This window comes from Xiphias gladius, chromosome 9 (genome assembly GCF_016859285.1).
Source record: "Xiphias gladius isolate SHS-SW01 ecotype Sanya breed wild chromosome 9, ASM1685928v1, whole genome shotgun sequence".
Classification (NCBI taxonomy): Eukaryota; Metazoa; Chordata; class Actinopteri; order Istiophoriformes; family Xiphiidae; genus Xiphias; species Xiphias gladius.
The window spans coordinates 4,145,789-4,158,081 of record NC_053408.1 but is presented as its reverse complement, the minus strand read 5'-3'; the positions used below and the strand labels follow the sequence as shown (position 1 = coordinate 4,158,081).

General features: G+C 41.4%; 1 protein-coding gene across 1 annotated transcript in view; it reads right to left on the bottom strand.

Annotated features, from left to right (window-relative positions):
- Positions 1 to 12,293, bottom strand: part of myo1d (myosin 1D) — a 104,907-nt gene that overhangs the window by 50,997 nt on the left and 41,617 nt on the right. Inside the window, exons 12-16 of the mRNA XM_040134850.1 lie at positions 10,570 to 10,640; positions 8,148 to 8,222; positions 7,240 to 7,372; positions 5,935 to 6,101; positions 1,908 to 2,115 (exon numbers count right to left, since the gene is read on the bottom strand). Coding sequence (XP_039990784.1) covers positions 1,908 to 2,115; positions 5,935 to 6,101; positions 7,240 to 7,372; positions 8,148 to 8,222; positions 10,570 to 10,640 — 654 coding nt within the window. The remainder of the gene's footprint in view (positions 1 to 1,907; positions 2,116 to 5,934; positions 6,102 to 7,239; positions 7,373 to 8,147; positions 8,223 to 10,569; positions 10,641 to 12,293) is intronic.

Below are 12,293 nucleotides of genomic sequence, written 5' to 3'. Positions count from 1 at the left end.
GTCCTGATGATGTATGCAGAGTGCGCACACCCTTTCAAAAAAAAACACATACGCCAACGCAGAGTTGACAGACTGACGCTGACGCTGCCGGCCTGTCAGTCAGAGAGGGGGGCTTTGAAGTATCCAGGCAATTTGCATAGTGTGTCCTTAGTCTGACAGCCAGCTAGACCAGTACTCCATCTATCAAAAGGAACCAAATTTCGCTCCGCAGGCTGATTCGACACATGTCAGTGCATGCAACATAATCACACCGAGATCCTGGTGCTCCCGCCCGAAGGTGTCACCCAGCCACTGACGCGTGACGGGCTTACCAACTACTGAATGCAGAGACGGACACGCAGTGATCAATATTCATAGCGGGTCATTGAAAACGATAAAAAACGATATACTGGTCACAGAGCAAGAAAATAAGAAAACATTGGGTTTTATCCTTAGTAGAACAACTTCCAGTATGATAAAATACCTCATATTAGAGTCGAAACTATTAATTGTTGTTATTTTCAATTATCCCAATGATTCCTTTTTTGTTAAATTTTCAGTCTGTAAATGATCAGAAAATAATAGAAAATGTCCATCATCACTTTCCAGAGTTCACGATGTTTTTAGTTGGTTTAAAACCCAAACTTACTCTATTTACAATGATATTAAACAGAACAGACCGACAGAAAATACCCACAATTGAGACACTGGGATAAGTTAATTGTTTGGCTTCTTTGGTTGATGAATGACAATTATTGCAATTGTTCTAGATTAACAATGACCTGTTAATCAGCACTAATTGATAGAAAATGACAAAGCTTGTTTGCTGGCCACATCCAATTACTCCCAACAACTTCCCCGGTTTCATTCCAGTATTCCAATCAATTAAATCAAACTTCAGACGGTGTAATGCGTCGATGCAATAGGCTGCCAGATACAGCAAAGCGATAGAATGGCCGCGTAGAACCACTTCCGGCCTCACGCGAGCAGAAACTGCTGACCAGCACGACCGGATCTGAATCACGGGAACGAGAAATAAATAAGTCCGCTGGATGTACAGTAAGTGGTAGAGCGAGTTGACCATAGGGTTCGCTCCCTCTGGCATGTGTCCTTGAGCAAGACACCGAACGCAAAATTGGTCCCAATGTGTATATGTAGGGGGGGAAAAAAATGTAAGCCAAACTCTACGCCTGGCAGTACATCCACATGGGCTGACTAGGTACAGCGAACTCACTGGTCACATTACCAGGTACTCTGATGTATGAAAACAATAACCAAGTATACAATTTGACTAATTTGACCTAATGATAATTTAAAGGACAACTCCGCGTTCTACTGGTGTATATTCATCAGATACAAGCACCAGTGTCACTGGACCAAAACTCTGAAACATCTCAAATTGTAAATCTGAGAACCACTCATCTCATCTCATAACTTTATAAGAGCTGTGTGGGTGAAAACTCAGACAGAAAAAAAGAACGAGGGCTGGTGTTTTTCGCAATGAGAATACGACCCAGGCCTCCAAACCACAGCACCCTCACGATCTTGTTCCTAGGCCCTAATCAGATGATTGTTGTCGGTGACTCGCAATCAGCGGTATTCACAGTGATAGATGTTTGTGAATGGGGAACTGTTTCATTATCACCAAATAATAAAAAGAAAAAAGGTTATTTGCTAATTCAGTTCATTGTTTTAAATTCAAGGCAAAAATTCAGGGGAAAGAGAATTTTTAGAAGAAAGGAAGACATGTAATGAATCACTTTACAACAGGGGACTTTCTCAATAGATGTGCCAGTTACATTTATGAGTTTCAAAAATTATGAGTTTCTCATTGGGATCCGAGCAAAAATGCATCAGTAATTTACGGTTTCAAGCCGTCACGTCAGTATGTGGGTCCTTAAGGTACCCTGAGGTACACAGAACCTCACCTTCTGGAGGAAGAGGACGATTCTTTGGACCATCTCGGCTCTCTGCTCCTCCAGGCTGAAGAGGGTACGTGGCGTGCGGATGAAGACCTTGGTTTTGCCGTAGGCCACGTCGTGGTCAAATCCACAACCCTGCATGAGCCTCTTCACGGCATCTCTGTCTGATGGCAGGTCATGGTTGGGCCACGTAAACTCTGAGATCATCTTGTATCTGGAGGAGGGACCGAGCGGTTGCGTGAGAAAGTGCAGCAAGTGTATAGCTAAACAAAATAAATGGTCACTTACCGTCTAGATCACTGCGGGAAGCAGCGCTAGGTAGGATCAGGATTACAGTTTATACAGTTACAGCAGTTCCCTGCACACAACGAACTTGTTCAACAGCTGCTCAGTATACTGTGAATTACCTCTGTTGTTAGTTCATGGTACTTTACAGTTTGTTACATGTGGAAACATCTGACAACGGACTTTGCTGTTATAACGACTGACTGACCAAAATACAAACTTGTAGCTTCTTAAAGGTCAAATAAATAAGTTGGGTGTTTTTTTAATTTAATTTTTTTTTTAAAACCATGCTAGCAGTGTGGCTGTTAGATGGATTGGCATGAAAATCGATACGGACATTCATGTTCCTGTCAGGATGAACTTTGGTGATCTTTAAATTTTCTCCCACCAATCGACGGATCAAACCTTCTATTTGTCCAATACTTTGGTTTATGACCAAATACCTGCAAAAGTAATGACACTCTCATCGGCCCCAGTTAAACTTTGTGTTTATTGCTGATCAGCATATATTTGCATGTCAATCTAACACGCTAAACTGAGACGGTGAACATAGAAAAAAAAATGATACCCTCGTAAACGTCAGCATGTTAGCATTGTAAATGTTAGCCTTTTAGCATGCTGACATCGAGTTCGGCCAAGTACAGCCTCACAGAGCTGCTAGCATGGCTGTAGCCTCTTTGTCCTGTTGTTACTTAAGTTTTATTGCTTTCTATTGGGTTAATACGAAACGAACACCACAGACAGTCAGTGAGGAAGAAATCGTGCAACTAAAAAAATCCAGACTCTTTCTTTTCATCACTGATTAATCTTGACGATTATTTTCCCAATCATTTGTTCTATAAAACGCGAGAAAACGGTGAAAAATGCTCAACACAATACCCCTGAGCGTAAGGTGACATCATTAAATGTCCATTAAACAGTGCTCTCACATTTTAGAACCTCAAACTATCAAATCTTTTTGAATTTTTGCTTGAAAAATGTCTTAAATTAAAATAACTGCAGCTCTACTTTTAAGAGCTTTTAACTATGTTGAGAAACTACTTTCACTTATCAACTTGACCACATAAAAACATCTATTTTGTTTAAAACTTGGAATAATGGAGATTAAGATATGGCTATTCCAAAAGATCCTAGCGCCTGTGAACAGACCGCATCCCGCATCACTTCACAGCCGACCGACTGGCAGCGCTTTGATGTAATACCAAGTCCAAATACATCAGCGAGGGGGATTGGAGCGACAGAGCTGGGTGACTCGTTAGCATGTTATGCAAGAGACCCGTTGCCTAATCCTCCTTCCACCACCGTGGTTTCTACGAGGAAAGTGGGCGAACGTGACAGATGGGGAGTAGGGGCAAGGCTACAACAAGTGTTGGTTAGTGCTATGCAAGTGTGTGTGTGTGTGTGTGTGTGTGTGCGTGTCAATATTATTATGCTCTTCGGGTCAAAATTCTGAGGAGACATTTGGTGACTTAGGGGCTTGTAAACAAAAGTCTTATTAAGAAAAAACAGAGAAACTAATCGAAACCAGCCCGTCAGGCTTAAGATCTCATCTATCGCACAATGAGCCCAGCGTGTGTGCAAGCGCTCGTCCCCCCCGCCCCCAGGGAAACATGAGGTGACGTTTGAGGATGCACGTCTGTCCACTGCTAGTCTGACATCAGCCCCGACTCTCTCTCTTCTGTCTCTTTTTGTTATGATCTTGGGGCAAGACAGAGCATCCTTATAACAGGTTTGGTGTGTGTGAGACGTTATATAGCTGTATTTTCTGTGTGTATTAAATGCTTCATACTTTGAAATGCCTCATGGGATGAAATGTGCCGTACTGTATGAATAAACTTGCTTTGCCTTTTACTGTACATTTTTTAATCTTATTATTTTACTTCAACTTTAAGATACTGGGTTTTTGTGTTGTTTTATAGGGTCAAGAGATATTTAGGGCTCCGACAACCATTAATTTTCATTGATCAATCGTTTTAGTCAATGAAATGTCACAAATGATGAAAAATGCCCATTACAGGTTCTGAGAGCCCCAGGTGATGTCTTCAGGTGTCTTATGACCAACTGACAGTCCACAAGCCAAAGATATTAAATTAAAGATAATATAAACACACAAGAAGCAGAAAAACTGTCACACATGAGAAGCTGACGCCAGAGAATATTTGCAATTATCTGATCAACTAATCAGTTAAAAAAAAAGAATGATTTTTTTAAAATGATTTCTGCTCTCTAAGTAGTACATGTTGTATCCATTGTTTGTTTAGCATGTGACGAATCGCCAGTCTATGAAAAGTGGTTTATATTAAATTTTTGTACATTTACATAATTTTTTTAAATCCCAATTTAATGATTTTTGTTTTTTGTTGTTTACAGTTGTTACTGACACCATTACAACTCTTTAATAACCAAATTTAAGGGACCTTATCAAAAATGTGTTCATAATGTTATGTTTTCTTGTTAAAAATAACATTGGTTTATTTATTACTATTAGAGCGTTTTTAACTCAAATATACAAACATTGACATTGGTATTTGTTTCAAAAATTGAGCATCAGTACTCTGCTTGCAACGGGCATGTAAACAGGCTTGGAATTTCAGGTGTTTGAGCATCTGTATGAATAAAACACGAGTTATTAACAGAGTACCTTGACTAGTTGTTGTTTGTTACATTACCACATTAAAACTGGGGAATTTTTCAGCATATTAAAATGTTTGACATGTTAATACGCTCTCTCTCTCTCTGGTGGTTACAATCCAATCTGAGTTTTTTAAAGGCTGCTTTTAAAACGAGGTCAGAGGACAAAAATATTACGCTTGTAGGAAGTTAACGAAAATACTGTGGGAAAAAAGCTGATGATAAGATGGCTGCCGGACACGCAACCGATTAGCTGCGAGATTAGATTAGATGCAAGCTGATTAGGGCTACGCAGCACATATCTACACCCCGCGGTTCGGGCTTGTCACGTAGCATCCTTGATGGCTGGCCAAAGCACAGCTTCGGGGGTTCTAGGTGGTGTTCAATCACCACCCTGCTTCACCAACGTTCAGCCTTCACACGCGGAACATGATCTGGCACAACCTCAAATTATGAATTGCAATTGTGGTGATTTGTCTCAACGGCTCGACCTGATCTCCCGAACCAAATTAATTTACTGCTTCCTGAGAAAAGGCTCGTAATGGAGGAGGACTGAACCTTTAATTTAATGACTTGATCTTTCATTGTTCTAATAACCAAGTCCCAAAGCGACGTTTTTCGAAGGAATTTACAAAAACGAGGTTTATTACTTTCAAACTAGGGGCTCCTCTGGGACTCTGATCTGATGACCTCGCACGTACACAAGATTGAACTAGCCTGGGATGCGCTGTTGGTAGTAATTATTATCTTAACCTAGGCTCGGATGTGTGAGCTTGTCGGCTGTCACCATAAATATGGGTGGCACTGAAGCAATTCATAATAAAGACCTGGATCTGTATGAATCCTCTGTACCTCAACCTTTGGCCTCGAAATGATGTAATTCTTTGGACGTAATTAGAGCTGAAATGATTTACCTACTCTGCGACTATTTTGTTAATCGATGGATCACTTCAGATCCGTTTTAAGCTTCTCTAATGTGAGGATTTGCTGCTTTTCTCCGTCACGCGTCACATTAACTTCAACATCTTTGGGATTTGGACTGCATCAGACACAACAGTGACTCTGAGGATGCCACTACGGGCTCGGGTGATTTATAACAGGCATTTTCGTGGGGTACCTCTGTAGGAAGCGAGGATATGTCTGTCTGTAGGCGAAGCCGGCACGCCGCACCCTGACGTTCTCCAGCAGGCCGAGGTACTCCACCTGATGGCGGCAGCGCTCCTGCTCGAACAGCAGAGGGGACTTGACGTCATTGGGCTTGATGCAGCGGACATAGTAGGGCTCCTAAAGAGGGCAACATTGGGGGGTTGAGGGAGTTAACTACTACCGAACATGCAGTCAATCTACATTCAACCAGTGAGACTGACCAATAATATGTTCTCATTCACAGCAACACCTGGGGGGAGACATGCATGGGTAGGAAAAGCATTGCATTCGCAACCTGGAGCTGCTCTGGACACAATCATATACTGTCAAACGCAAACTCTGCTGATCAGGACACTTCCATGATGGTTTACTTCACGTGGGAGAAAAGTTATTTATTTAACTCCAAAACATTTTTTCTGCCTTTTCACCGGATAATCCAGCGTGCAACCTACGAGAGAGCGCAAACAACGCCGCTAACCTTCAGCCTCTCATTGTACGGAGGTCAAACCAAGAGTACGTTTGTGTCACTGAAAAGTGAAGCAAACTTGCTTAAACTGTTGAATATACGACAGCTGAAACGATCAGGCAATTGACTGTTTAGTCAAACGTCAGAAAGATTACCAGCAACTGTTTTGATAACCAATTAACCCTTGTGCTTATTCTTTAGCCACTGCAAAACGTGCCGGTTCCAGCTTGAAAACTGTGAGGGTTTATGATGTGATGCTTCATTCTTTATTTCCGGTGTATGGTCTATTTAACGTACCAGACGTGAACAACCTGTTTTTTACTATTTCGACGCTGATAAAGAGCCTTCGAGGGCGAAGCTGGTTGGCATTTTAACCAATATGCCAGACTAAATTCAGGCTTTTCGTGTAACTTCTCTCCTTGCTCTGCCCAAGCGTGCCCAAGGAACGTTTTATCTTCCTTTCATAGTGGTTTTAAGTATAACCATGTCCATTATGTGGTTTCGAGTATCAAGTCTACAAAGGCTTAGGCTGTAAAAATGGCACCTACACACATACAGTATATCAGCAATCTGCCTTCATCAGAGTTCTCTAATAAAGGCTTTGTATTATTAAAATGCACACTACCTGTGCAACCTTGGATTTCATGTCATTCAACAACATTTTTGGACAAATTTTCGGTTTCACAATTCCTTTCCCGGAACGCGTGTAGTGACTGAATTTAATCGCTGCGGGGTTTAAATCCTCAGGCTCAGTAGGGATAACGGATGCGATGCTCGTCAAACAGTTTACCAGCCCCCCCGGCTCCTCACCTTGCAGGCCAGGTTCTCCACCAGCGAGATCATGGAGTTTTTGAAGAGAGTCGCAGCCGTCAGCGGCCGTTTGGTGACCTCCGTGATGCTCAGTTTGCCCTCGGGCCACATCCCCTTCAGAACCGGGTTAGAACTGGACAGACACCACGAAGACATGAAAAGTGGATCTGTATTAGTGGAGGTTCAAATACTCACATGACTACTGAGAAATTAAATAACTGAATAACTAAATCACAGTTCAATGTAGTGGTTGTAACAACCGTTTGTAGAGGTTTAGGGTCAAAATAAATCTGACTGTCCCCCAGATGATAAAAGACTTGCACCATTCATGACTACCTTTAAATCCAGGATAGAAACTAAACTTTGATCAAATGAAGCAGAAATATATTGCATCTTCAGGTTGAGACAACTTTTTTCTTTTTTTTTTTTTTAAAAACTATAAAAAAAAAAATTTCCAGTCCAAACATTTCAACCTGCATAAGCTCAGTCAGTCAGTTTTGTTATTTATATCTGAATGACTCCTGCCTTGCAGTAGACTCCAGCCAAAACACCAACACAAAGAAAAGGGGTTTCTATTAGATTATTGCCGCCTATCGTTAAAACGTTTTTGGCTGCTATCCCAAAATTTGTAAAAAGTGTCATAAAATGGACATTAGACGGGTCAGGAATTACTAAACCTCACATTTATTTTGAGCAGAGGGAAAAACACCGGAGCGTTCGATTGCAGGAGGAGGAGGATAAGAGCAAACTGAGAGGAGATTCGTTGTACTAGTCCTGTGCTGTTCTATCTAGAGGGATGTCATGCAAAAGGGCTGTAAAGAATACAGTGAAGTGTGTGTGGAGGTTATTGAAGCGGTGTGTAGTACTCTGAGTGTGTGTGCGTGTGTGTGTGTGTGTGTGTGTGTCACCTGTTGTAGAGCAGTCTCTTGAAATCCTGGAATAGAGTGTCTTTGTTCTTATCAATAAAACCCGTCACTGAGTACCTGTGAAAAGAGGGAGGCAAGTAAATGCATCTGCATACACACACCTACACACACTTTTGTTATGTTTGTACATATTGTCCTTCTTAGCGCCCTTAACCAGTATAAATGTAGAACTAGATGATTACATATGATTCCCTTTACTAGCCGCAGAGCCGCATTGCGCCGGTACTCTTGCAGCCCCCAGTCAATAAACTCTACACTGAGTTATCGTGTGCCGTTAGTGATGAACGTGCTATAAATAACGGAGGTGTTATACTCCACGCCGGGAGATGCGAGGTGCACTCTGCCTCCCGCCTCGTCTAAGTGGCTCAGGGATCAATCAAGCCTGGCTGTCGGGGCCTCGCTCCTCTGCCCGAGTCGTCCCCTGGGTGGCAGACACTTAGCCCCCCACAAGTGGGCTCAACGCGTTTCCCTGAGAGCACTTTTTCGGGGGCTTAGCATTGTGTGATTTATTCATTTGAACGGTGTCCAAGTACTTTAGGGACTGGGGTGCGGCGCTGTAATTTTTTAGGGGGACATCATGCGATGAAGATGTCAATTAATGTTCAAGGTGGTTGTGGATGTATATATTATACTAGACTAGGTTTGTTATATTGGTTTGAGTCCTTAAACCTACAATAACTGATTCTTCTGGCCACTTGAAGGCGGCGGAAGCATGTTGTGAACAAAACACTGACACATCATTAGCTCTGTTTTTGGTCTCCACCAACTCCTGAGGGAAATATCTGACTCTTTAGCTGCCAAATGCTCCACCGTGTTCACCAGCTGGTCTCTGGCTGTGTCCGTCTGCCGTTGGGTGCCGAGCAGGTAGTGGACAGTGTGTTTTAGAGCTTTATCTTTGAAAAAAAGCCGCCTGCTGCTGTGCGGATCGCCTCCTTAAGATTACTGAGGGTGAACCAAAAAACAGTAAAAGTTGCGGGCTGGACAGACAAACAATGAGCCAGAACTCACTACAAAGCTCTGTAAAGCCGAGGGGAGCGGCGGTTTCTGGTGATAATTCTCTACGGGTCCATCACCACCGGCGAGCCCTTTCACGCTGTGAATTTTGTCAAAAAAATGATTATGGCCATTGATAGCCGCTTTAAGCGTGTGTGTGTGTTTAAGCTTCGAATGCAAAGTATGGGAAAACTGTTCACTGTTCTACATTATACACCACAAAGAGGGTGACTTTTGATGTCATTAAATTTTATGTTATTGCAGACTTCGATGTGGACGTTCGTAATGTCCTTTTGTCATGAACTGGTCAGAAAGACATGAAATAATCTTTGACAAATTATTCCTTATTCACACTGATCGCGATTAACCCGCATTTGTCGTTTTGGGTAATGTGACGTTTTGCCACCATTTTGCAGAAAACGGAATGAATTTAATTCCAGCTGAAATTACCAGATGGAGCCATTTAGGGCCAGGAGACTACTTCTATTCAGTTGCTGTGGGCCATGTCATTTTCCCCTCGGTTGGCGAAATTTTAAAAAGCGGACACAGTGTGAAGGCAGCACACTTTCTAACTGACTGTCTGACTGAAGAATGATGTTAAAATGTCATTAAGTTCAGAATGTGACCTCAAAAATCGGTATTTTATGCACGTTGCATGTCACAAGTTACAGTGAAGTTTTGTTTCTCTGATAAATTGTCGTCCATGTATCATTACGTTCACACAGATATATATACTTTTTACTACACACAGGCAATTATAAAACACATTTTGAGTCAAACCCTCAAGCAAATGTGTTTTCAAAAAGTCAAAAAGAAGAGACATTAAATTCTCGAAGTTGATCATCCTGCCTTTTTGTCGACATTTCACACCGATATACGCTAAACAAACAGTATTCCAGGTGAGTCTGCAAAAATATAGTCTTACTTGTGCACTAAAATGGAAATTCCTCAAATATTTACCAATAAATTGATCATTATAATTTATTTATAAATTATAATTATTGTTATTTCTTCATAACAATATTTTACATTAATTGGTCAAAGGCAATACATAAAATAAGGGATCAGGGCAAATTATTCATTCCTACTCAGAAAGTAACAGGGTGGTGGCAAAGGTTCAAATACAGAGGACTGAAAAGACAAAGAAAACCTGGGTCATGAAAAGAGTATTTGAAATCTTAAAATCTGGTCAGAAAGCGTGAATGAGTGGTGCTCCCGTGTCCCCCAGGCAAGCATCAAGTTTCATTTGATGCACCCGAAACCTCCATTTGCCCCTGAAGTGCAGTCAAAAGTACATGGCTGTGGTTTCAGTAGGGTGAATTAAAAAAAAAAAAAAATGTGCAAATGCGGAAAAGAGGATGAATCACCAGTAAAAGCCTTTCCTGAATAAATAAAACTTTAAGATACTTACACCACATCTCCAGCATAGTGCCTGATGCGAAAGTCTCTGTCAAACTCCAAACTCTTATCGGTTGGACAGAGCTGCAGAGAGACAGAGAGCAGTGAGTGAGCAATGGGGCAGGTTATCTCAGAACACTGTATTTGAAGAGCAAAGCCTTTCGTCAAAGGAAAAGACTTTCACCGGTTACCTGGAAAAAGGATTGACAGCGTTAGTATTACCTCGATGTTTACTTTGCTAATACAGTAAATATTATTCAAATTCAAAAACCTATTATCAGAGTTTCTTTATGTAAGTCCTCAAGCCTCAAGTCCTAATGAGCAAATTGAAAGTCAACTCCAAACTCCTCCGGTCTCTCTCGCTCTCTCTCTGTGTTTAATTCATTATGTAACAAACTAACTCAACAAACAAAACAGAACTTTTTTTTTTTTTTCCCTTCTTCACTTTTTCTGCCACGTCAGACCAAATTTCAACAACTTCTCCCTCATGATTTCTGGCTGCCCTTTGTTCTGAATAAATAACAGCCAACCACAAATTTTTTTCGAGAAACCACACGAGTGCTCTTCCAGCGAAGAGAAAACAGTCTTGTTGTTGTTGTTAGACCTGTGATATACACTCTTCATTGTGTGATAAACTGTGCGAATAATCACCGACCGCTCTCTGAACGTTGACCATTAAAACCACGCTGCATATGAACATTTTTCTTTCAAAGTAGTGTTGATGGTGTCGTTTACATAGTCGACCGGGTCCTTGTGTCTAATTAACGAGCGACCTCAGAAATGAAATTGCTCTTAACTATTTACAACAGCTTCCCCAGGCGGCACCTAAATGTGACTGCGCGGGCACGCTGTCTAGAGGTTCCCGTGAGTTTCACCAATATGCACATCATCAAACGTTATTCTGTCATCATTTGTTTGTATCGGACCGGGCGTATAGAAGTGTGCGGCAAACAACAACAACACACCATGAAGAGAAAGAAAAGTGAGGATGAGAAGCTGAAAACATGACATCAGGAAAGTGTGTGTGTTTTTTGTTTTCTTCGTTTGCTTTTTCTTTTTTCTGATTTAAACATCATCAAACACACTGCATCGTCCATCACTTGCAGGGAGCATCAGTATTAATGATAAATAATAATAAACTTAAATGAAACATCTACGTTTTGGTTCCTCCTGCAGGTTCCACAGCTTCTGGGCTGCAGGCGCTCAATCTACAGTCATTTCCGAAAGTGCTGCGATGCTTCTGGGAAACACCTCTTAAGCTCGCGGAGGTTCGTAGGATGGATTTAACAAGTTCTAATTTTTGGGACTTAAGTCTGTCTCAAAAAAAATTTTTTTAGAGGACATGGTCAAATAAACAGTAGGTGGCAGGTTCTGATCTAATGTGACAAATAAGACAGGTACTTGGGAGCAGAGGAGGAGGACTGTATTGTTACTTATCCCGCTTTTGCCTCTCCACATCTGGCAGTTTTAACTTCCCTGAAATTCCAGATGTGTGGCTTTTCCATACCCAGAAATCTTAGGTAAATTGTCTTTCCTTTGGAAATGTTTGCTATATTGAACTTCAAATTGTCCAGACTCTTAAGTAGCCCTTTGTTATAACTGTAAACGTATCAAACCATGCAGGTTAAACCAAATGCTGAGGATGATTTGCAGAATTGTTAAAACTACTGCAACAGCAGATGCAGTGGTGCGGAAAACATTAACACTGTCAGGGTGGATATAGTCTCACAGAGAAAG